Source organism: Macaca nemestrina, chromosome 3 (assembly GCF_043159975.1).
Source record: "Macaca nemestrina isolate mMacNem1 chromosome 3, mMacNem.hap1, whole genome shotgun sequence".
Taxonomy (NCBI): Eukaryota; Metazoa; Chordata; class Mammalia; order Primates; family Cercopithecidae; genus Macaca; species Macaca nemestrina.
The window spans coordinates 143,160,874-143,187,466 of NC_092127.1; the positions used below are offsets into that span (position 1 = coordinate 143,160,874).

Sequence of the window (26,593 nt, forward strand, 5' to 3'; positions counted from 1 at the left end):
AACAAGGTAGAAAAATATATTATGATACATTGGTGAAGGCATCCAGGACATTTTATTTTCATTTCAACTGCCTATAATGCTTAGAATTTCTTTATTTTTAGATATTTAATAGTGATTTAAACTTTATTTTTCATAAAAATGCTTCAGATTTTTGATGTTTATTAATTTTTTTCCATTAATTCACAAATGGTCATTAAATAGCTACCATTTGCCACATATTAGATACAGTGAAAAACAAACAACCATTGGCTGATTGTAAAGAATAGCTCTGAATTTCAATCTTTTTATTTCTCAGAAGACAATAAAGTTAATATGCTAGACAGCAAGCCACTGCAGAAACTAGTGGCTCAATAAAAACAGAACTCAAAGAAATGAGTTTTTGGCAAAGTTTCTGGAGTGGTTCTACACCTTACCCCTGTTTTTTTTTTTTTTTTTTACCTCTTTTGGTATCTATTCTGATGCTATTATTCCTTGACTGTATATTGTAACTCCTCTAATAAATGACTGTGCTTTTGTTTCTAGTTTAATCCTTAATTTGAGCCAAGTTCCTACATTCATTCTGCTACTATCCCTATTCATTCAGTATCTTTTTATAAAAAGCCTATTCTAAATTGGAAACAGGCAGGGAGTATTGTTTATCTGTAGTAATCTGCATGGGAAGGGGGAATGGCTGGGAGAGCAGGATTTGCACCTCCACCTTAGTAGCAACATGTTTTAACCAGCTGAATTACTCTGGGAAAATAATGCATAAACATAGTAACGTATGAAGAAAATGTTTCCTTAGGAGAAAAATGAACTAACTATGGTAGAAATATTTCAGCAGGAATAACATTTTTTTTTTTTTTTTTTTTTTTGAGACAGGGCCTCTCTCTGTCATCCGGACTGGAGTGCAGTGGTGCCATCTCGGCTCACTGCAACCTCTGCCTCCCAGGTTCAAGTGATTCTCCTGCCTCAGCCTTACGAGTAGCTGGGATTATAGGCACCCACCACTATGCCCAGCTAATTTTTTTTTTTTTTTTTTTTTTTTTTAGTAGAAATGGGGGTTTCACCATCTTGGCTGGGCTGGTCTCAAATTCCTGACCTCGTGATTTGCCTGCCTTGGCCTCCCAAAGTGCTGGGATTACAGGTGTGAGCCACCGTGCCATGCCAACATTGCATTCTTTTAAAACAAAATCATGAATAGAGGTAAACTAATATTTCCAGAATTATTGACACTCTATATACAATGTGTGTGTTTTTCTTGGCCTTAAACAATTTTTTCCAGTAAATCAGATTCATTCTATTTGGCAAGATTTTTAGAAAGAGCATGAGGTTATTTATGGGATGAGCATTTGACAAGTTCACACAATGTACAGTTCAGAGTTCAAAGTTGAAATTACAGTACTGTTTTTCTTGACGAGCTTTCTCTGGCAAATTGCCTATGAAAATTCTGGTAGGTTTCCATACATCCCACCCAGTATTCAACTAATATTATAAAATCACTCATCAGCTGGGACTAATTGCTCTAGAGTTATTTATATTAACTCTTTATTAGCCTTGTTGAAACAATAATGAAACAATAAGGGCACATTTAATTGAATCAAGTAGTCTTTTGCCTATAAATTGGAGAGAAAATACATATTATACTTGTATCATAAGAAATATTTTAAACAATTATAAAATTGGTAAGATATACCTTATATATCTTAGTATGAAATCTAACTAGGAACTTTCCAGAAATGTTTCTCCTTTAACTTCATTTAATGATGCATTTCTGTTGCATTTCTACTGTGCCATCAACATTCCACACTTGTTAATTCATTTTGGTGGCTGTGGTGCTGAAATTTTATGTCATTTTTAACTGTGAACTCAATTTTATGGAAATTTTATACATCTTTGGATAATGTGGACTGAGCTTGGTTATTATAGCATTACGCTGAAATTTGATATTAAGAACACGGACATGCTATGAAATATTGAATATATCATAGTCAGTCATAATAACTATATAATAGTTATTCAGCATATTCATAGCTATGATTCTATGTGATTCCAGTGGAGTTCTTTCATGTCTTTTAAAAGAGTTAAATGTTGCTTTTTGAAATAAGTTGATTTGGGATTAAGCACTGTAATTTGTAATATGTCATTGCAAAAAAGAAAAGAAAAGAAAAATGGCCATATTTGTAAAGGCACAAGGCTTAGGTAAAATAAATAATCTGGATGCTAAAGAGGGCATTAGGAGTAAACAGTTTTATGTTTTATTTCCAAGTTTTTTTTTCTATATACCATCACTCACTCCGAATTTTGTATTTTCAATTGGTGCTGTCTAGAACATGAAGCTTTATAGCAATCTTCCACATTTTTTAATCTAATAAACATTTTATAACTATACAGTATTTTCCATTATATTTTATTTTGGTTTTTCATATTTTTATTCTTAAATGAGATTCGTTATTTTTTACTAAACATGAATTATGTACCAGGTACTGTTCTAGTCCCTGAGAATTTATTAATGAAAAAGACAGAAAAAATTCCTGCCATAATGAAGTTTTCATCACAGTGAGATTGAGGACAATAAACAAAACAAACAAATCCATTGGCCAGTTCTCAGTCCTCATCTTATGTGACTTGTCGGCAGCATTTGACACTGTTGATCTATTTCGCTGCCTTGCAATACTTTCTTCACGTAGCTTGGGAATTTTCCCAAGTTTTCATCTTTGACTGTTCGTTGTCAATTTCCTTTGCTGGTTCCTCTTTATCCTCTGAATTTCTTAATGTTGAAGAGCTCTGGGGAATCAGTCCTTGAACTTCTCTAGCTTGCCTTCATTGCATATTTGACTTAGGTCACAAGGATGTGTGATTATGTATTCATTGGCAGGGCTTCAAATACGCTCTCTTAACAACTTCCTACTTCCTAGTCTTCAATCAGATCTCTCCCCTGAACTCCATTCTCATTATCAGTTTACTCCACTCCTCCTCTTGACTGTCTAGTACATAGAGACTCCTGAGCATGCCTTCCAAACCTGCTCATCCTGCAGGTTCCCTTTTAGTACATGGCATCCCCAGCCAAACATCTAGAAATTATCATTTGCTTCTCTCTTTCTCTCCCAGCACATCTCTATCTAATCTGTCATCTTTTTACCTCATTAGCTCTAGCTTTCTCCGCTCCAGCCATTCTAGCCTCTTTGCTGTTCCTTTGGTCCTCCAGATGTTGTCCAACATCAGAGTCCCTCACATCCTTCAGGTTTGTTTCCCACATTCAATTTTGTGAGACCTCCTCTGACCAGTCCATTTAAAAATTACTCCCTTCTTCCTTCACAGCAGCTATCTCTTCCTTATCTATATTCCCTATTAAGGTTTTCTTGGTGGCATTTACCCTGTCTAAGTACGTATTGTACTTACTTTGTGGTTATTTCTAGCTCCTTCCCCTACTAGAATGTGAACTCCTTGGGCAGGATGTTTTATCTGTTTTGTTCAGTCACTGGAATGGTATCTGGCATTCAGATACTCAATGCAATGTGGGCCTCTAGTAGCATAGGAACCAAATCTTTGCAGGGATTTTCTTCCTCCTTCCCTCTCTCTGTTCTTTTCCTCCCTTCTTTCTTTCCTTTTCCCTCCCTCCTTCTCTGCCCCCTTCCTTCTTTTCTTCCTCCCTCCCTTCCTTTCTTCCTTCCTCCCTCCCTTTTCCCTTCCTCTCTTCCTGTCTTTGCCTCCCTTTTTGCCTCCCTCACTCCTTCCCTTCTTCCCTTTTCCTCCTCCTCCTGTTTCTTCTCTTCTCTCTCCTCCTTCTCTTCTTTCCCTTCCTCTTCTCCTTTTTCTCCTTTTGTTTTTCTTAAGAGACTCAGAGAAGCCACTGAGTTAAGGCCAATTTACTATATCTAGCCCTCTTTTGGATTGGCAGCCACTTGGTTACAGGGAAAAGCTGTGTCTAGTCTTCCTGAGGTATTGTCAAACTAGGACATCACAGATAAGCCTCTTCACCTTCTGGTCACTGCCCATTAACCTTATTGTTCAAACTTTGCAGCTGGCAGCTCAGTAGCCATTGAATGCCATTGATATGTAGCTAAAAAAATTATTCTGTTTTGGGAGTGGCTTGTTCTTATAGTGAGTGCTGGGGCTGCAGCATGCCAACGTGGTCCTGGATGGCTTTCCCCTACTTCCTGTGATACTGTGCTACATTCACGGAAGAGTTTGTTGTTTTCTATGCCAATTCATTGTAAGCTCTACAAGGATAGGGACATTTTCTGAATAACAAGGCCTACCTGGTTCACAAAAAGAGCACAGTAAGTATTTTTTGAATAAGTTAATGTAATAATCTCACTTATAGATAGGAAAATCTAAAAGAAAATCAAAATGGAAACTATTTTATGATTGCAAAATATTAGGAGTCAACACTTAGTTCTTTCTTTCTTTTTCTTTTTGTTTAAATGGAGTCTCGCTCTGTCACCCAGGCTGGAGTGCAATGGCACCATCTCGGCTCACTGCAACCTCCCCCTCTCGGTTTCAAGCGATTCTCCTACCTCAGCCTCTTGAGTAGCTGAGATTACAGGAGTGTGCCACCATGCCCGGCTAAATTTTGTATTTTTTAGTAGAGATGGGGTTTCACCATGTTGGTCAGACTGGTCTCGAACTCCTGACCTCGTGATCCACTCACCTTGGCCTCCCAAAGTGCTGGGATTACAGGCATGAGCCACCATACCCAGCCCTTTCATTTGTTTTGTTTATGCTATTTTTAAGTCTTTTAGCACAAGTTTTTCAGTTCACATGTCCAATTTACACCTTTTTTTTTTTTTTTTTTTTTTTTTTTTTTTTTTTTTTTGAGACACAGTCTTGCTCTGTTGCCCAGGATGGAGTGCAGTGGCACAATCTCGGCTCACTGCAAGCTCCGCCTCCCATTCTCCTGCCTCAGTCTCCCAAGTAGCTGGGACTACAGGCTCCCGCCACCATGCCTGGCAAATTTTTTGTATTTTTAGTAGAGACGGGGGTTTCACCATGTTAGCCAGGATGGTCTCGATCTCCTGACCTCGTGATCCGCCTGTCTCGACCTCCCAAAGTGCTGGGATTATAGGCGTGAGCCACCGCACCTGGCCTACACTCTATTTTTTATATACTTCTGTGCATGGTAATAGGAATCTAGAGTTGGAGGGAGGGGAATAAGTATGCTTAGCTTCCCATGTTTCCCAGAATATTTTCATCAATGTTTATTTTTAATTGAAAATACCTCTCACCTTCTTTACTCATCTTATATTCCTGAGAGAGCACTGATTGACTTTGTTCACTCTCAGAGAACAAAGATTTACTCTCATCAAGAAGACTTTAAAAGACACCTGTTCTCGGTGTGGCATGGCAGATATTGAAAAGTTATTTTTCTGAACTCATTATCCTTAATTTATTCTGTTCATCTGTTAGCTCCTACATAGGAAAAACCATAGAGGAAAAAAAAAGATTCATAAAAGGCTGAAGTTATATGATTTATCCTAAGCTGTTATATTTTGGAAACCATGGAGGTAACCTGTACTTGAGTGATTAAAACAAGCACTTTATGCGTATAAATGATACATTTCTTTTAATTCATAAACCACCTTCTAAATATTTCAATGTGTACAGCTGTGTATTCCTGAACATGATCTCTGGTGATAGCTAAATCTTGCTCCTAAGAATGAAAAAATAAGAAAGAGAAACATTTGTGGGAAAATAGAAAGAATACTTTACCTTAAGAAAAGTAACACTTCAAGTTCTGCTTTTCTCAGTTTCTCAAAACAGTAATTGAATATTTTATTCTTCAAATAAAAGCACAAATGGCTTTAATGTTTGTAAATAAATAGTTCACTTGGTTGTCACTGATTTAAATTACTTAAAAAATCCAATTTTAAGCAAATAACTTTAGGTCACATGTAATTTTTTCACTAAAATCTTAGGTATGGAGTATTTGGCTACCAACTTTGTACAATATAAAATTTTATAAATAAGTAGTCATTAATTTATTTGCTCTCAGAGTAACTTTTTCTTTCAAGCAAGTTAAAAAGAGGATACCCAATTGAAAATTATTGGAAGTTATAATATTATATTAAGAAAACAATTTAATTTGGAAAAGCTTTATTTTCTCTACACTCATTGGGGATTTTGTAACCAGTATCATCAGGTAAAAATGCTGTCAACCTCTTCTGTTTGAGACCATACGTCATACTTTAAAAGTCTCTTCAATGTGTGACACATTTACAGTGTCATAGCAAGTACTGAATACCATGTTTTTAATTGGCCAGTTCATTATTTCATTCAACAGCTATTTACCAAATGCCTGTTATGTATCAGGCATTTAATACAAAAGATAAGCTGTAAATTTACATTTATTTATATTCAAATTTATATTTTGGATGTTAAAAATATTCTATAAACATCATTAGAGCAGCAGGTGTTGTTAAAATAATGCTAGTCAACTTAATTATTATTGTTGTTACAAATATGGGTTCACAATACCCCAACATGTTAGATTAAAATAAGCAAGTCTCTTTCTTAAAATTGTAGAAATAAAATACTTTTTGCCGTCTGATATCCATTCTTCCCTTCTCCCTTAATGAAAGGACTCTTGTTTTGTAGCAGGACCTGTGGCTATGGAGTAAGGACTACATTTCCCAAGCTCCTTTGGAGGTGATTTGGGCAGCTTCCAAACATATCTTCAAAAAGAGGAAATGTTACGTCTTTTGCTGCCCTTTTCTCATCCTGCTGCTTTAAAAAGTGTTTCTTAAACACTTTTAAACAGAGGTGTTTAAAAGTGGTGATGAGTCATAATACAGCATGTAGATAAGAGCAGTACATTAGAGATGACAAAATTATGTGATTATATAAAGAGCCTGCATCCCCTGTAAGAGCCCTGGACTACCATTTTCAGAATATAATGAACAAGCACTAAACTTCTGTTTTCTTTATGTACTGTAATTGAGTCTCTGTTACACTTTCCAAACCTACATCCTAAGAATTTGGTGCCAGAAGTTAGGTGCATAAAGAGGTATAACCTAGATATGTGATGTATTATGTTTAGCATTTGATAGGCGGGAGGAGGAGACATAGATATTGGAGTCAGAAAAGTTGATTGATCCTTGAGAATGCTGAGGCAAAGCACTGGTGTAATTGTTGATTTTAATATCTTAGAAGGCACTCCACAAGGTGAGACCAAACATTAGGGAAAATCATAGGAAAGCAGCAGAATCTCAATGTGTTGACTGCTTCTTGCTCTTTTAGTGAAATCTTTTTTTTTTTTTTTTTTTTGAGACGGAGTCTGGCTCTATCGCCCAGGCTGGAGTGCAGTGGTGGCGATCTCGACTCACTGCATGCTCTGCCTCCCAGGTTCACGCCATTCTCCTGCCTCAGCCTCCTGAGTAGCCGGGATTACAGGCGCCCGCCACCACACCCTGCTAATTTTTCTATTTTTAGTGGAGACGGGGTTTCACCGCATTAGCCAGAATGGTCTCGATCTCGATCTCCTGACCTTGTGATCCACCCGCCTCGGCCTCCCAAATTGCTGGGATTACAGGCATGAACCACCGTGCCCGGCCAGTGAAATCTTTTTAGAGATGAAGTTAGTCTAGAGTTAGCTAGTTTGCAAGTGGAGGTGGAAAGGAATACAGTTCTGTTAAGAAAGGCATTTTGTGCTGAGTTAGCAAAATAATTTCACTGAGAGTACTATAATTTGAGGACTTTAAGGTTTGAAAAAAGTAACTTTTCCTGTACTTCAAACCAAAGGAATTATAATTGGTGGCTTCAAAGCCACTGCCTTAGTAGGAGATAAGTTCAATGCCCTGCCAGATGTGGGAGCCAGACCAGAGGCAAAACAAAATTAAGGATATTGCTTTCCCACCCAAACCAAATGGCTCAGATAGCCTGAATGTGTCTTCCATCCAGAGAGCGGGTGAGCAAGCATACAGGGTAATAAGGAAAGACAAGCATCTTTAGGCTTGAACACTACATTCAAATTAGATCTTTGGCTATAGTTACTTACATATGGAACTAATCCAAAACAAATTGTCTACAAGCTTACTAAGTTTTTGAGGGAATTGTATGGATAAAGAACAACAACATGGCCTGAAAAAACCTGTAATTGTTCAACCTCTAAGGAAATCTCTGGGCTGCCAAACTTGGACCAGCAAGAAGTAGGCTACAAAAACATTGCAGTCTCCAAGAAGAATGATTTCTGTAATGTCTACTTGATTCATGGCAAGGGAGGACACATGATAGAAAAGTGCCTCGTAGAGGGTTGAGCAAAGGGCTCTGAATCAGACTTCCAGACGGGCCTAACCAAGGGACTTACTCCATGGTTGATCAGGGAATATTTGTAATTCCTACCTAGCGGGATGTGATTAATGCCACGGTCCAGGGACTACCATGTGTCTATCAATTCCCCTTTTGCTCATGAGGGGCAGTTTAGATGGCCATATCCAATTTCTTTGTAAGCCTTGAGTATTGTGTATGCTGGGGAAATATAAACTTTTATTTTAGTTTATAGGTTGTCAAACCATGAGGCCCCATATCTATTTTTAATGTAAAGAGCTACACATCACCAGATTAGAGGGACTTTCAGCTGGGTGCAGTAATCGATGGGACTTGGAAATTTCTTCTCTGTGGAGGTGATAAATACGTTCTATGTAAGTAAGAGAGAGGAAGTGGCAAGTCATGAGGCTGTTTGGTGCAGGGTTGATGAAAGAAGTCCAGGAAAAGCCTTCTGGAAACATAAGGGCCTTGAGTTTCTAGAGGGCCTAATGTGTCTGAGGAATGTCAGGGAAGCTACTCTTGCTTATCTGTTTCATGTCCAGCTTCCAAATGTCATCCCAACTCTTATAATATAAATTTACTTTTCTTCTACCAATATATGTATGCTTACATATTTCATCTATTTGTGAGGATAAGGTTGTCTGATTTTTCTAAGACAATTTGAGTAATCTTTTTCTTTCTCTACTAATTTGAAACATTACCTTTGCCATAAAATAAATTCCCATCTGAACTTGGTTTCATTTTTGACTCTCTCCTGTTCTATTCATCTGCTTGTCTGTTTTTAAAATCCATTTAATAAGCTGATTTAATTATTACAACTTTTATTCTTAGAAATGTCTAGGCTTTTCTCCTATTTTCCCAATTGGAATTTACAATCCTTATGTACACTTTGAAGCTCTTCTAGGTATTTTAATTTATATTGTACTAGTAAGAGAGAGAAATAGAAATGTATTAAGTCATTCCATACAAGAAAGTGATTTGTCTACTCGTTTCCTTAAATATTTTATGCTCCTCAGTCGACATTTAAAGCACAATAGTATGTCTTTTTGATTATTGGATTTATATGTAGGTCCTTTTTACAATGGTTATTTCAAATAGAATCATTTTTTAAAATAATTCAACAGTGTTCTAAAAAGCTACCTATTTTTGTATATAAATTTTGTAATTTACTAGTATATAGGGTAGTTTTTCAGTCCATTCTTTCGTGTTATCTAGCAAAGAAACTATACTGTTTGCAATTATTTTAAATTTGTCTTCTCCCTTCCTATATTTATCACTTATTTCTATTATCTATTTTTGTTTCAATTAGTAGATCAAGAACAATATTAAGTTATAGTCACGATGGAGGGAATCTTTAGCTTGTTACTCTAAAAAAGCAATTAGGGTTTCAGGGCAGGATGGCCAAATAGGAGCAGCTCCAGTCTGAAGCTCCCAGGGACACCAATGCAGAAGGCCGGTGACTTCTGCATTTCCAACTGAGGTACCCAGCTCATCTCATTGGGACTGGTTAGACAGTGGGTGCAGCCCACAGAGGGCTAGCAGAAGCAGGGTAGGGCATCACGTCACCCTGGAAGCTCAAGGGCTCGGGGATCTCCCTCCCCTTGTCAAGGGAAGCTGTGAGGGACTGTGACATGAGGGATGGTTCTATATGGCCCAGATGGTTTTCCGAACCTGCAGAGCAGGAGATTCCCTCGGGTGCCTACAATACCAGGGCCCTGGGTTTCAAGCATAAAACTGGGCGGCCGTTTGGGCAGACACCAAGCTAGCTGCAGGAGTTTTTTCATACGCCGGTGGTGCCTGGAATGCCAGTGAGACAGAACCCTTCATTCCCCTGGAAAGGGGGCTGAAGCCAGGAAGTCAAATGGTCTTGCTCAGCAGATCCCACTTCCAGGGAGCCCAGCAAGCTAAGATCCACTGACGGGAAATTCTTGCTGCCATCATAGCAGCCTGAAGTCGACCTGGGACACTCGAGCTTGGTAGGGGGAAGGGCATCCACCACTACTGAGGCTTGAGTAACTGATTTTCCCTTCACAGTGTAAACAAAGCTGCTGGGAAGTTTGAACTGGGCGGAACCCCCCACAGCTCTGCAAAGCCGCTGTAGTTAAACTGTCTCTAGATTCCTCCTCTCTGGGCAGGGCATCTCTGAAAGAAAGGCAGCAGCCCCCATCAGGGGCTTATAGATAAAACTCCCATCTCCCTGGGACAGAGCACCTGGGAGAAGGGGAGGCTGTGGGCACAGCTTCAGCAGATTAAACGTTCCTGCCTGCCAGCTCTGAAAAGAGCAGCAGATCTCCCAGCACAGTGTCTGAGCTCTGCTAAGGGACAGACTGCCTCCTCAAGTAGGTCCCTGACCCCCATGCCTCCTGACAGGGAGACACCTCCCAGCAGGGGTTGACAGACACCTCATACAGGAGAGGTCCGGCTGGCATCTGGCGGGTGTCCCTTGCAGGCAGCAATCTTTGCTACTCTGCAGCCTCCTCTGGTGACACTCAGGTAAACAAGGTCTGGGGTGGACCTCCAGCAAATTCCAGCTCACTTGAAGCAGAGGGACCTGTTAGATGAGGAAAAACCAGAGCAAAAATGCTGAAAATTCCAAAACCCAGAATGTTTCTTCTCCTCTAAAGGATCACAACTCCTTGCCAGCCAGGGAACAAAACTGGACAAAGAATGAATTTGACAAATTGACAGAAGTAGTCTTCAGAAGGTGGGTAATAACAAACTCCTTCAAGCTAAAGGAGCATATTCTAACCTAGTGCAAGGAAGCTAAGAACGTTGATAAAGGGTTACAGGAACGGCTAACTGGAATAACCAATTCAGAGAAGAACATAAGTCACCTGGTGGAGCTGAAAAACACAGCACGAGAACTTCGTGAAGCATACACAAGTATCAATAGCCAAATCAATCAAGCGGAAGAAAGGATATCAGAGATATAAGATCAACTTAATGAAAATAAAGTGTGAAGACAACATGAGAGAAAAAAGAATGAAAAGGAATGAACAAAGTGTCCACAAAATATGGGACTATGTTTGATTGGTGTACCAGAAAGTGATGGGGAGAATGGAATGAAGTTGGAAAATACACTTCAGGATATTATCCAGGATAACTTCCCCAACCTAGCAAGACAGGGCAATATTCAAATTTAGGAAATACAGAGAACACCATTAAGATACTCCTTGAGAAGAACAACTCCAAGACACATAATCGTCAGATTCTCCAAGGTTGAAATGAAGGGAAAAATGTTAAGGGTAGCCAGAGAGAAAGGTCAGGTTACCCACAACAAGAAGTCCATTGGACTGCCTGGGCGCAGTGGCTCATGCCTTTAATCCTAGTGCTTTGGGAGGCCGAGGCAGGTGGATCACGAGGTCAGGAGATTGAGACCATCCTGGCTAACATGGTGAAACCCCATCTCTACTAAAAATACAAAAACATTAGCCAGGTGTGGTGGTGGGCACCTGTAGTCCCAGATACTCGGGAGGCTGAGGCAGGAGAATAGTGTGAACCCAGGAGGCAGAGCTTGCAGTGAGCCAAGATCGCGCCACTTCCCTCCAGCCTGGGTGACAGAGCAAGACTCTGTCTAAAAAAAAAAAAAAAAAAAAAAAAAAGAAGTCCATTGGACTTACAGCGGATCTTGCAGCAGAAACCGTACAAGCCAGAACAGAGTGGGGACCCATATTCAACATTCTTAAAGAAAAGAATTTTCAACCCAGAATGGCATATCCAGCCAAACTAAGCTTCATAATTGAAGGGGAAATAAAATCCTTTACAGACAAACAAATACTAAGAGATTTTGTCACCACCAGGCCTGCCTTACCAGAGCTCCTGAAGGATGAACTAAATATGGAAAGGAAAAACCATTACCAGCTACTGCAACAACATACCAAAATGTAAAGGCCATCGACTCTATGAAGAAACTGCATCAACTAATGTGCAAAATAACCAGCTAGAATCATAATGACAGGGTCAAATTCACACATAATAATATTAACCTTAAATGTAAATGGCCTAATGCCCCAATTAAAAGACACAGACTGGCAAATTGGATAAAGAGTCAATACCCATCAGTGTGCTGTATTCAGGAGAACCTACTGATGTGCAAAGACATACATAGGCTCAAAATAAAGGGATGGAGGAATATTTACCAAACAAATGGAAAGCAAAGTTGCAGGAGTTGCAATCCTAGTCTCTGATAAAACAGACTTTAAACCAACAAAGATCAAAAGAGACAAAGAAGGTCATTACATAATGGTAAAGGGATCACTGCAACAAGAAGAGCTAATTATCCTAAATATATTTGCACCCAATACAGGAGCACCCAGATTCATAAAGTGAGTTCTTAGAGACCAACAAAGAGACTGAAACTCCCACACAGTAATAGTGGGAGACTTTACCACCGCACTGTCAGTATTAGACAGATATTTACAAGATGAAAAATTAACAAGCATATTCAGCACTTGAACTCAGCTCTGGACCAAGTGGACCTAATAGACATCTACAGAACTCTCCACCCCAAATCAACAGAATATGCATTCTTCTTAGCACCACGTAGCCCTTATTCTAAAATTGACCACATAATTGGAAGTAAAACACTCCTCAGCAAATGCAAAAGAATGGAAATCATGAAAAACAGTCTCTCAGATCACAGTGCAATTAAATTAGAACTCAGGATTAAGAAACTCACTCAAAACTGCATAGCTACATGGAAACTGAACAACCTACTCCTGAATGACTACTGGGTACATAATGAAATTAAAGCAGAAATAAATAAGTTATTTGAAACCAATGAGAAAAAAGACACAACATAACAGAATATCTGGGACACGGCTAAAGCAGTGTTTAGAGGGAAATTTATAGTACTAAATGTCCACATGAGAAAATCGACACCCTAACATCACAACTAAAAGTCAGCTAGAGAAACAAGAGCAAACAAATTCAAAGACTAGCAGAAGACAAGAAATAACTAAGATCAGAGCAAAACTGAAGGAGATAGAGACTCAAAAAACCCTTCAAAAAATCAATGAACCCAGGAGCTGGTTTTTTGGAAAGATTAACAAAATAGATAGACTAGTAGCCAGACAAACAAAGAAGAAAAGAAAGAAGAATCAAATAGACAAAACAAAAAAATGATAAAGGGGAGATCACCACTGATCCACACAAATACAAACTACCATTGGAGAATACTATAAACACCTCTAAACAAATCAACTAGAAAATCTGGAAGAAATGGATAAATTCCTGGACACATACACACTCCTAATACTAAACCAGGAGAAATCGAATCCCTGAATAGACCAATAACAAGTTCTGAAACTGAGACAGTAATTAATAGCCTACTAACCAAAAAAAGCCCAGGACCAGACAGATCCACAGCCAAATTCTCCCAGGGGTACAAAGAGGAGCTGGTACCATACCTTCTGAAACTATTCCAAACAATAGAAAGAGAGGGACTCCTACCTAACTCATTTTATGAGGCCAGTGTCATCCTGATACTAAAACTGGCAGAGACAACAACAACAAAAATTTCAGGCCAGTATCCCTTGAACATCAATGTGAAAATCTTCAACAAAATACTGGCAAACCGAACCCAGCAGCACATCAAAAAGCTTATCCACCATGACCAAGTCCGCTTCATCCCTGGGATGCAAGGCTGGTTCAATATACACAAGTCAATAAACGTAATCCATCACATAAACAGAACCAATGACAAAAACCACATGATTATCTCAATAGTTGCAGAAAAGGCCTTCGATAAAATTCAAAACCCCTTTATGCTAAAAACACTCAATAAGCTAGGTATTGATGGAACATATCTCAAAATAATAAGAGCTATTTATGACAAACCCACAACCAATATCATACTGAATGGGCAAAAGCTGGAAGCGTTTCCTTTGAAAACCGGCACAAGACAGGGATGCCCTCTCTCACCACTCCTATTCAACATAGTATTGGAAGTTCTGGCCAGAGCAGTCAGGCAAGAGAAAGAAATAAAGCATTATCAAATAGAAAGAGAGGAAGTCAAATTGTCTGTGTTTGCAGATGACATGATTGTATATTTAGAAAACCCCATCATCTCAGCCCAAAATCTCTTTAAACTGATAGGCAACTGCAGCAAAGTCTCAGGATAGAAAGTCAATGTGCAAAAATCACAAGCATTCCTATACACCAGTAACAGACAAACAGAGCCAAATCATGAGTGAACTCCCATTCATAATTGCTACAAAGAGAATAAAATACCTAGGAATCCAACTTACAGGGGATGTGAAGAACCTCTTCAAGGAGAACTACAAACTACTGCTCAAGGAAACAAGAGAGGACACAAACAAATGGAAAAACATTCCATTCTCATGGATAGGAAGAATCAATATTGTGAAAATGGCTACACTGCCCACAGTAGTTTATAGATTAAATGCTATTTCCTTCAAGCTACCATTAAGTTTCTTCAGAGAATTAGAAAAAAACGACTTTAAATTTTACATGAAACCAAAAAAGAGCCTGTATAGCCAATACAATGCTAAGCAAAAAGAACAAAGTGGAGGCATCATGCTACCTGACTTCAAACTATACTACAGTATAGTTTGAAGGCTACAGTAACCAAACAGCATGGTACTGGTACCAAAACAGATATATAGGCCAATGGAACAGAACAGAGGCCTCAGAAATAACACCACACATCTACAACCATCTGATCTTTGACAAACCTGACAACAACAAGCAGTGGGGAAAGGATTTCCTATTTAATAAACCGTGTTGGAAAAACAGGCTAGCCATATGCAGAAAACTGAAACTGAACCCCTATCTTACGCATTATACAAAAATTAACATAAGAGTATTAAAGACTTAAATATAACACCTAAAACCATAAAAACCCTTGAAGAAAACCTAGGCAATACTATTCAGGACGTTGGCATGGGCAAAGACTTCATGACTAAAACACCAAAAGTAATTGCAGTGAAAGCCAAAATTGACAAATGGGATCTAATTAAACTAAAAAGCTTCTGCACAGCAAAAGAAACTATCATCAGAGTGAACAGGCAACCTACAGATGGGAGAACATTTTTGCAATCTATTCATCTGACAGAGGGCTAATATCCAGAATCCACAAGGAACTTAAACAAATTTACGAGAAAAAAACAATCCCATCAAAAAGTGGGTGAAGGATATAAACAGACGCTTCTCAAAAGAAGACATTTATGCTGCCAGCAAACATGGAAAAAAGCTCATCATCAGTGGTTATTAGAGAAATGCAAATCAAAACCACAATGAGATACCATCTCATTCCAGTTAGAATGGCGATCCATTAAGAAGTCAGGAAGCAACAGATGCTGAAGAGGATGTGGAGAAATAGGAATGCTTTTACATTGTTGGTGGGAGCGTAAATTAGTTCAACCATTGTGGAAGACAGTGTGGCGATTCCTCAAAGATCTAGAACCAGAAATACCTTTTGACCCAGCAATCCCGTTACTGGGTATATACCCAAAGGATTATAAATCATTCTAGAAAGACACATGCACATATATGTTTATTACAGCACTATTTACAATAGCAAAGACTCGGAACCAACCCAAATGCCCGACAATGATAGAGTGGATAAAGAAAATGTGGCACATATACACAATGGAATACTATGCAGCCATAAAAAAGAATTAGCTCATGTCCTTTGCAGGGACATGGATGAAGCTGGAAACCATCATTCTCAGCAAACTAACACAGTAACAGGAAACGGAACAGCACATATTCTCACTCATAAGTGGGAGCTTAACAATGAGAACACATGGACACAGGGAGGAGAACGTCATACACCGAGACTTGTCAGGGGTTTTGGGGAAAGGGGTGGGATAATGTTAGGAGAAATACCTAATGTAGATGACGGGTTGATGGGTGGAGCAAACCACCATGGCACATGTATACCTATGTAACAAACTTGCACATTCTGCACGTATATCCCAGAACTTAAAGTATATTTTAAAAAAGCATTTAAAGTATCATTATTAAGCATAATGTGCTTATTTGTTTTGAGTCATGTATTTTTAGCAGGTTAAGCAAATATGTACTTCTGTGCTACTAAGAGTTTAAAAATTGAAGAATAGAAGATGAATTTTGTGATACATGATTTGTTGGCATCTGCTGAGATAATATGATTTTCTTTGACATGGTTAATGAGATTTATTACAGTAATAAACAACTGAGTTGGCATTGTATGCTAAAGATGTGTGTATGTGGTGTTGAGATGATCTCTTTAAAAGCTTTCAGGTCTTTTATTCTTTCACTCTGCCTGAAAGTTTGAAATGGTGTCTCTCCCTGATGTTTATGTTGCATGCTGGAGTGGCCAGGAGGAAGATTTTGAGATGGAGATTAGCATGCTTGACATGTATTAGGGCGTGCTTCATTTGAGAGCAATGAGGAAGAAGAGAGAGGATGGATGCAGGACTGGGAAGAGGAAAAGGCATAGGTTTTGTGTCAATCAATGAAGGCCTCAGCCAACCACCTGTGGAACTCTGCAGTTTCCATATTTGTGTGTATAGAGGATGTACAGGGGAGGGTCAGGGGAAAGTGGCAGCACTTTTTATTCCTGTATCAAGCAATCATTGGATATAGCCATTCAATGCAGGAAGCGGGCAAGAACTCGTACAAGACAATGCTCTTCAACCAGAGGAAATTCCCAAGAGGCTGACAGTTGAGGACTATCTGCCAACAGCAATCTCAGAAATAGTTGAAGTCAGTCTTCCATTTCTGTAAGCAAGATCTGGTTGGCACATGACAGCATCCACCACTCTAATTGACTGCTTCTATAATTCTATCATCTACTTAAGTAATCTTATCCTTTTCACTGTCATTTATTATACTATTTGGGCCTTTAAGCCAGTTTTTCCAGCTTAGACCCTTCTTTTGAGTTCTAGATCCAGAAATACAACTGTCTTCTCTCCATTACTTTCTGCATTAGGAACCTCAAACATCACATTATAAGACTGAACTGATTTTCTTCCAAATTTCTGCCATCAACTCTATTACATTTCTTACCTGGTAGCATTACAATCTATTTAATCACTCAAGATAGAAATTTGAAAGAAAACTTCTATCAATGACTCTTAACCAAGAAATTTAATAATAGTTTCTCAGGAGATCAGTCAACTCATCAAAATGCGGTGTTTTATGTGTGCATTTTTATGGACCATGGCTTTTCAGATTTGCAAAGGGTTTTGCAATTCAATAAAAGATTAAGTAAGCATCACGGTTCAGGAATTTTTTTTACATAACTTCAATCAACAAAACTATTCACCAAGGTCTGTTGATTCTACCTGTAACATTTTTTTACCTACTCCTTCTGTAAGTAGGCATTTACCCTCTCTTATGTGATTAACAATTGTAGTGATTTTTTTTTTCACTTTTGTTTTTTGTTTGTTTGTAAGACAGAGTCTTGCTCGTCACCCAGGCTGGACTGCAATGGCGTGATCTCAGCTCACTGCAACCTCTGCCTCCTGGGTTCAAGCGGTTCCCTTGCCTCAGCCTCCCATGTAGTTGGGACTACAGGCATGTGCCACCATGCCCAGCTAATTTTTGTATGTTTAGTAGAGATTGGGTTTCACTCTTTTGGCCAGGCTGGTCTCAAACTCCTGACCTCAGGTGATCCTCCTGTCTCGGCCTCCCAAACTGGTAAGACTACAGGTGTGAACCACCACGCCTGGTCAACAATTGCAGTTTTACTAAAAGTCTTCTTGCTTTCAATTTTAACATAATCCTCCCACCCCAACCCTTCCCCGCTTTCTTGGTCAGGTTTCTATACTCTGGCCAGTTTAATCTTTTAATAGTGTAAATTGTGCCAAGACATTTCTCTAATGCAATTGTACCACTGGCTTTTAGAGATAAATTCAAGCTCCTTAGCATGACACACAAGGCTTTATATGATCTAGCATTTGTGGATCTGTGCAGTCTCACTCACTGGCACTCCCACCATCATGTTTTAGGTACCAGCAATCTGCACTCTGTAGAATAGATCTGTATGTTGTACGCTGTCAATGCATTCTCTCTGCTCAGATGACCCCACTTTGTGGCAATACTGCAGACTTTATTTCTCCCCAGTCAAATAAAGTGAGTTTTCTTCTGTGCAACCTCTTTATTCACCTTTAGTGCACTCTGTGGTACATGTCAGCAGCTGGGTTGTGTCTGGTGGTGAAAGTGTCAGAGAATCTTAGGAGCTATGTTGTTGACTGCTGATTCAATATTAGCATTTAAGAATGCCTAGTTCCTGCTAGTATTCATCTGATCAGAAACTATAATCATCATTCTATTTATACAGTAGTAAGTTTGAGAAGTTTTCTGAAGGTGTTAAAAATTAATTATATGGTTATTTGAGTCTATCTTTAGGATGCTATTTAATAGAGTAGTATTTAGTGGCAAATATCCATTTGTATTTTCTTCTAAATATGACATTGAAGATGCCACCAACTCTAATATGCCGCTAACTCTATTAAACCTTAAATTTTCTTTTAACATAAAGTTCTTTTTTCTTCTCTTACTAAGAGATCTAGATCCTCTCTGAAAATTGGTACAATCACCAATACTTAAGGCTGAGAGCACAGTTTTCTGCTCTGTTCAGGTGTTAGTGACATTGAACATAATAAAAAAACACACATCTCTGAACTCAGTTGCAACAGGTATAATACTTTATTTTCAGCTTCAAGTAATTCTTAGGATTCAAATTGCAGGGTTTTAAAAACAGAATATCCTAATGAAATTATGACATATGCAATATAGAAACTTACCAAACATTTTCCTGAATGAAAGTGCTTGGTGCTCCAGATGATGAGGTAGTAATAGATCTTGTGACAGAAACATATCCCAAGTGGCCATCTAATCTCCTTCCTCCTCATGGGCAGAACCTAATTAAAAGCATCAGGCAAAGTAGTTAATGTACTTCTTGGAGATTAAGGTCAAGACAGGAGTTCTACATCTTCCTCTGCTGCACTTTACAAATTATACCAAATCCTTTTGCGGATGGTCTTGTATCCCAACAGGTCAAATGCATGTATTACATGCATTTCTGTATCTCATTTTGGTTTTTAGGTAAAGTTTCAATAATGGCATGGAGAATTTTCCCTCACTTTTCTGCTTCAATGTGACTATTATTTGAATCACCATGTTTACCAAAGAAGTTCTTTGTTTTGTGGATAGAGGTGAACTATTATATCCGTAAGTACAACTAAAAATCTAAAGTTTTTCTTAAAAATTATTTTGCTCTGAATTTTCACATTGATATTATTTCATTTTAAACTTTACTATTAATCACTTATTATTTATAAATAACAACTATTTTCTTAATTATCTCAACCTTCATTCTGTCTTTTCTTATTTCTTCATTAACTATTGATATTAACAATTAGTTAAGTCTGATTCTTGATGGAATTTCATATTTTTTTGACTTAAAGGTTTAGAGGGTTTATTTCTAAAACACATAATAGCTGGACATCACTTAACAATTTTGTCAAAGGGAATTATATGCCTTAATACATTCAAGAATTTTGTTTTTAAAAATCATTTTAAATTATGATTATAAGTACATTTATATTTTCTCAGTTTTCCAGAATTATAATGAATTGAATAATTTATTAATATTTTCTATTTTACTATCCATATACTTAATTTTTGAATTTTTTATGACTGTCATATCATTTCTAAGAATGTCAAAACCTAAAAAGAACATTTGAAGAAATTAATTTTCTCAAGCCAGAAAGGTCCATAATCTCCTTAAGTACTTTATGTTTAATTTTATTTAATATTTATAAATATTATTTTCTCACCAGAATGTACAACTTCTTTCTCAAAGCTAGAAAGTTATCTAATTCACAAGATTAAATTCATTGTCACAAATTGAACTACGTGATGGGAAATAGCTCAAGTTACTTATTTTGTACTCCAGTAATTTCTCTTTTCCTCTGCCTAAGTGTCCTATCTTCTTGGAAAAATTTCGCAGTAAGGCAGTGGAGCGAAGTAATCTATCTTGGCACAACATTTTTCCAAACATTATTTTGAGATTGCTTTCAACAGTGTTAAATTGACTTAAAAAACTAAGTGGGGGATTAATGACTAAAGCCAGGGGTAAACCAAACAAAACAAGATACCTCATATTACTGCAAACTGTGAATTTTACCAGTCTATATATGTATTTGAGACCAAAGAAGGAAAGAGAATTGAAAAGTTCTCCCTTTCAAAAAGTACCATTAATAAATGCATTGACATATGTGCCAAATATAATCGAGGCAACATGAATTCAGAAGATTAATACATCAAAACGTTTTCATTGCAGATGGTTGACTCCACAGAAGTAATAACTATGCTCACTTAATATCACTTTGCTTAGAATCCCTGAAGAGAAATGCTTGAAAGGACATTATTTGTTCCAAACAAGGTCTAAATCAAAGTACTAGGAATAAAATATTTAAAGTGGTAAAGAAATACCTGAAACAAATGAAATACTAGGGAAATATTAAAAATACTAAATATCTTTGTGCACTGATGGTTAGGTTAGGTTAGGTTGCAGGAAAGCATACAAGATTTACATGAAGAGTTCTTTTTAAACTCTGGAATTCAGAAATACAATATTTCTGAACATTTGAGATGTTCCCATATGTCAAAGTTTGTCCATAGATCTATATTTCACATTAAAAGAGATTTTAAAAACTGATGATTATAATAAAATTCCAGTTGTTAAAATACTATTTTCAACTTAATGAAATAAATATAATCAGAACATTATACTGAAGTACATTCGTTGCTCAAGCAGAGTTAGGCAATAATTTAAAAAACAATGGATTAATACCGTGTGTGTGTGTGCGCGCGCGCGCGCAAAAGAGAGAGAGAGAGAGAGAGAGAGAGAGAAAGAAAGAGAGCATATGAGTGAGAGGAGCAGCCTCTGTACCCAGCCCAGCAGCTAGCACCCATCCAGCCTGTGATCACATTCAGATAATATCTGTTGAGTGAATAAGGGTGGTATTAGTTTGCTAGGGCTGCAAACAAAATCTCACAGATTGGATGGCTTAAACAACAGAAATGTATTTTCTTAGGGTTTTGGAGGCTGGAAGTCCAAGACCAAGGTATCAGCAGGTCCCTTTGAGGCCTCTCTCACTGGCTCGCAGATGGCTGGCTGCCTCCTTGCTGTGCCCTCAGGTGGTCTTTCCTCTGTGCAGGTACATACCTGATATCTCTTTCTGTGTCCAAATTTTCTCTTGTTATGAGGATACCAGTCAGAGTGGATCAGAGCCCACCCTTATGACTTTATTTAATCTTAATTACTTCTTTGAATGTCCTATCTCCAAGTACGGTCACATTCTGGGGTTAGGACATCAACAAACACATGAATTTTGAGAGGACAGAATTCAGCTCAAAATATAGGGGTCTATCATTGCATTTGAGTACATTATAAGACCTTATTAAAAATTAGTAGAGCTTATTTTCTCAATGTAGGAAAGATTTTTTATATTATTTAGTACTGATAAATGAAACAGTTCTGTTTAATACACAGTGTGGTATTATCTACTGAAAATAACTGCATTCACTTAAGTTTCTTAATGCTTGATTTAAAGTTTCATTTACATCTTTTGACAACATAATAGATTGATTTCCTTTCCTGTTTTGGCTGTTTTACACAATTAAATGAAAGTTACAATGATAGATGGGTTAGATTAATTCAGTCTTCTCCTTACCTTCACACATTACTCTAAACAAACTATGCTGTTGGCAAGATGGAGCTCAATTTAAAATTGACAACACTGAGCCGATAATTATTCAGTGAAAGCTTAGATTCCATTAAATCTAAAACCTGAGCCTAGTTTGTAGAAAATTGTTCCTGGGAAGCTGACTTTCACTAGGTCCTATAGTAAACACTACGGTATGTGCTAGGATTGTTACTTTGTAACTTGTAGCTACTGGCGGGTAGGCACATTACTTGAGTTTGGAAGAGTTGATGGGAATGAAAGTATAAATCCACCAGTAGAAACACAAAGGTAATTTCCTGAAGGTCACAGTAGGTCTTCACCCCAAAGAGACATTATCCTGATAGTGAATGTTTTATGGGGCCTGGAGGCAGGGAAGCCTGACCTCTGCCTCAGAGTGCTGCCACTTCACATTTGGTGTATGTAGAAAACTACATGTTGCAACCTGAATCCTTTACTTACATTAAAGGAACATGTAGCCTTTGCCTGGCTCTCTGGGTATCTTTCAATCAATTACATCATTCTGTTAAGACCAACAGGCCCTCAGGTATTCATTGCATTCCTTATTTGTTCATCTTGATAGCCACGCAACCAAATAAATTATAGGACATGTGAATCCAAATTAGACTTTTCCGGCTACTGCCATTTCTGAGAAAGAGAAGATTATTACTTTTAGAATTTCTTCTGAGAATTTATTGCTGTCTTAGGTTTGCAAAGGCCTTGGGTATCCTGTATAGAACCAGTTAAGTTAGGTTAACATACTGCTATTTGGGTAAAGACTGTTATAAAATAGTCTGATGGTTGGTTTATTTTAGATGATAGAAATTCAATGCCTTTTGGAGCTAAAGCCACTATTGTTAATAGAGTTAACATTAAAGGGGATGTCAAACCAAGCTGAATGAGAACAATGTGGTACAATAAGTTGAAAACATAATACAATTAAATTATTATATTTTATTCGATTACTTTGTTAAGCAGTAGAAATTGTGGGGGTAGATTATGGGATTTGTTTGAAGGGATATAACACATTTCCCCAAATGAAAACATCCATCCACATTGATGTTTTCCATTAGTCATCTTCAGAGATGTGAATTTAACTTAAAACAATTCACACTACTCTGATGATGATTACTTTTAAAATGATGTTTGCATTAGTTAAGTCAGAGACATCATGAGAAATGGGAGTAAAAACAGATGGCCATGATGATGCATTTGTACTTTGAATATTTAAAGCAGCCGCTGGTGTTTGCATAGGGATTGAGAGCAGAGTAGAAACTAAAATTGTCACAGGTTATTAACATGCCTGACTAGGAGAGTCAACCTAAACCCTGAGTAAGTCTCATAGAAACTGCAGCATTATCACGTTTCCTATGATTGACATAATGTGCACTCACCTATTATTCTGCAGGGCTGTCGAGTAAGCAATGAGAAATCAATCCCTTTTCTTTATATTTAAGGAAAGGTTTTAGAATCATAAAAAATATTGGATAAGATCATGCTTTTGTTTATTGGGACTTGTGTATCACGAACTTTTTTTTTTTTTTTTTGCATTAGAAAGATAATTTATTTATTTATTTTTTATCCAAATCTTTTTATTTATTTATTATTTATTATTATTATACTTCAGATTGCATAAATCTTTCGCCTTTTACCTTTTACATTTTGGTTTTTAATAGGCAACAGAGTTTTCTCTGAGTATTCAGGTAGAGATATTTAAAATCCCTTTACGAATACTCAAACTAAGATATGAGTTCTCATTTATCATTCTTTTATTTCTTCTTAAATTTTAGTGTGTATGTATCCTGTCTTATAAACCCCAATTTAATTAGTAGTGTGGCATGGTAATTTAAATTTTAACAAGCTTCTCAAATGCTTTAAATAATTTAATTTTTGTTCATATACCCATTCTTCAAATTATCCCTCAAAAATAATCTTGTGGCCTGGCATGGTGGCTCACGCCTATAATCCCAGCACTTTGGGAGGCCGAGGTGGGTGGATCATTTGAGGTCAGGAGTTTGAGACCAGCCTGGCCAACATGGTGAAACCCTGTCTGCAGTAAAAATACAAAAATTAGCTAGGCTTGTTGGCGTGTGCCTGTAATCCCAGCTACTCAGAAGGCCGACACAGGAGAATTGCTTGAACCTGGGAGGTGGAGGTTGTGGTGAGCCGAGATCTCACCACTGCACTCCAGTCTGGGTGACAGAATGAGACCCTGTATCAAATAATAATAATCATCATCATCTTGCAAGCATGATTCTCACATTTCCATTTAGTAATTTATTAGCATTTTAGCTTTATAGTTGCTTTAAAGGTCTGAGAAGATTATTGGTTCAAGATAGCATGCTGATCACATGTCGTTATGTCCTTCACCATCTCAGATCCCTGAGTTTCAAGGTTTAAAAAATATATAAACACTCCATAATGAAGATAATGTGAGGTGACCATTAGTGGTTGACAATTTTTGCAATTTTCTGGCAGGCAGAAAGCAGTTTTGAGAGAGATATTGGAAAGATGCAGGACAGAGTGGCCAGGGTCCGGGAGGAGGTGATCTTCCTTGCTGCCTGGAGAGGCTCAAGACTCAGGAATGCCAGGTATGATGAAAAGCATAAGTGAATCGTGAGTTGAAAAACAAGGACATTAGAAATCTATAGACAGAGGTCACAACAATCCTATGAATCACATGGTGAACAGGATATCTACCAGCGAACATCATTTAGGCAAAATATTGGAGGATTCATGTCTTCAGAAAAAGTGACTGCCTGGATTGAACATGGACAGCTGGTATTGAAGTTGGTGCCCAGAGCAAAGACCTCACATTCTGGAATATAGGAGTCCTTGGGCATGAGGACCAGTTCAACACCAAAAAATCCTACCAGCACTCCGACACACATGCCCATACAATTAGGTTTTCATTGCCCTGTTCCTGAATATGTCAAGATAACTAAGGTTTGGCAGACATTTGAGGAAATTGAAACATAAGAAAACCTAATATAGACATTAAAAATGCCCATAAATGTACACACAGGTGTAACCACTCAGCAGGTTTTTCTTGCCTGCTGCCCAGACAGAGCCAGTTTATCAAGACAGGGGAATTGAAAGAGAGAAAGAATTTAAGTCACACAGAGCCGGCTGTGTAGGACACTAGAGTTTTATTGTTACTGAAATCAGTCTTTCTGAAAATTGGGAGACTGGGGATTTTAAGAATAACATGGTGGGTAGGGGATTGGGAAGTGGGGAGTGTTGATTGGTCTGATTGGAGATGAAATCATAGGGACTTGAAGCCTCTTGCACTAAGTCAGTTCCTGTGTAGGGGCCACAAGACCAGATGAGCCAGTTTATTGATCTGGGTGGCGACAGCTGATCTGAGTGCAGGGTCTGAAAAATATCTTAAGCACCAATTTTAGGTTTTACAATATGATATTACCCCTAGGAGCAAATAAGGAAGTTTCAAATCTTGAGGGGTCTAGCTGTGCAACTCCTAAGCCATAATTTCTAATCTTGCGGCTAATTTCTTAGGCTTTCAAAGGCAGTCTGGTCCCCAGGGAAGAATGGTGTTTGTTTCATGAAAGGGCTGTTATCATTTTTGTTTCAAAGTTAAACTATAAACTAAGTTCCTCCCAAAATTAGTTCCTCCTACACCCAGGAATGAACAAGGACAGCTTGGAGGTTAGAAGCAAGATGGAGTCAGTTAGGTCAGGTCTCTTTCACTGTCATAATTTTCTCACTGTTATAATTTTAGTCAAGGCAGTTTCACAGGCACAAATGAAACAGAAACAGATACTTATTCAAATTACATGGGAATTTTTAATACATATTCAAATTATTTAGGGATTTTAATAAACTCCCTCCACTTCACTCCTTACTTTTACACTTTATTTGATATTCTTAAAAACTAGGATAGAATACTATGCCAAAGCAATACTTTGAGAGCAAAAATGAGCACACAAGGATTTATAAAAAGATAGATGCAATGAACAGATTCAAAAGTAAGAACAGTGAAGTTGAAGATAATTTGTAGAGAGTGAAAAAACCAACATATTGAGTGACCTATTTCATTTTGTAGCATGTAGCTCAAGAGACCATGTATCTTCTTAAAATACCTTTAAGGTTTTCAAGTTAATATTTTCAGATAAGAATTTTGGCAGTCACCAGTTTATAATATTCAATGACTCGCATGTTAATAAATCGTGCTCTTCCCATTCATTATCTAGTATTGATTGAGCACCTACTATTGATCTGTCATTAAGCACCAAGGAATACAGTAGTGATCAAAACATACAAAAAAATCCCTGTATCCACAGCGCTTATGTTTTAGTTGGGGAAGGTAGACAATAAAGAAATAACAAAAAGATATGCTATGATAGATGGTCACAAATTCTTTGAAGAAAAATAAAGCAGGAAAAGGAGATAAGGTGATGCTAGGTGGGGTTGTAGTCTTAAAGAGGATGATCAAGAAAGGCCTTATTTAGAAGATGACATTTGAACAAAAAGCTTAATGAACTGAGGTAGCAAGCCATGAGAATAGTTAGGAAAAGCCAAACCCCATGCTTGGACACAGCAAGGAGGAGAGTGTGGCTGGAGTGGGATGATTTAAAGAAAATGAGGCCAGAGAAATAAAGGGAGTGGAGCAGCTTCATGGCAAGATA

General features: G+C 37.7%; 1 protein-coding gene across 7 annotated transcripts in view; it reads left to right on the top strand.

The window, feature by feature from the left end:
- The window catches only part of CFAP299 (cilia and flagella associated protein 299), a 667,873-nt gene that overhangs the window by 87,249 nt on the left and 554,031 nt on the right, over window positions 1-26,593 (top strand). The window contains exons 1-2 of one of the 7 annotated variants that reach the window (XM_071093563.1): window positions 19,303-19,428; window positions 24,426-24,538. The exons of 4 other annotated variants lie outside the window; for them this stretch is intronic. In XM_071093563.1, the coding sequence (XP_070949664.1) occupies window positions 24,459-24,538 (80 nt within the window). In that variant the 5' untranslated portion in view covers window positions 19,303-19,428; window positions 24,426-24,458. Of the gene's footprint in view, window positions 1-19,302; window positions 19,429-24,425; window positions 24,539-26,593 lie in introns of those variants that run through there. 2 more of the 7 variants (XM_071093562.1, XM_071093564.1) reach the window with 2 other exon arrangements.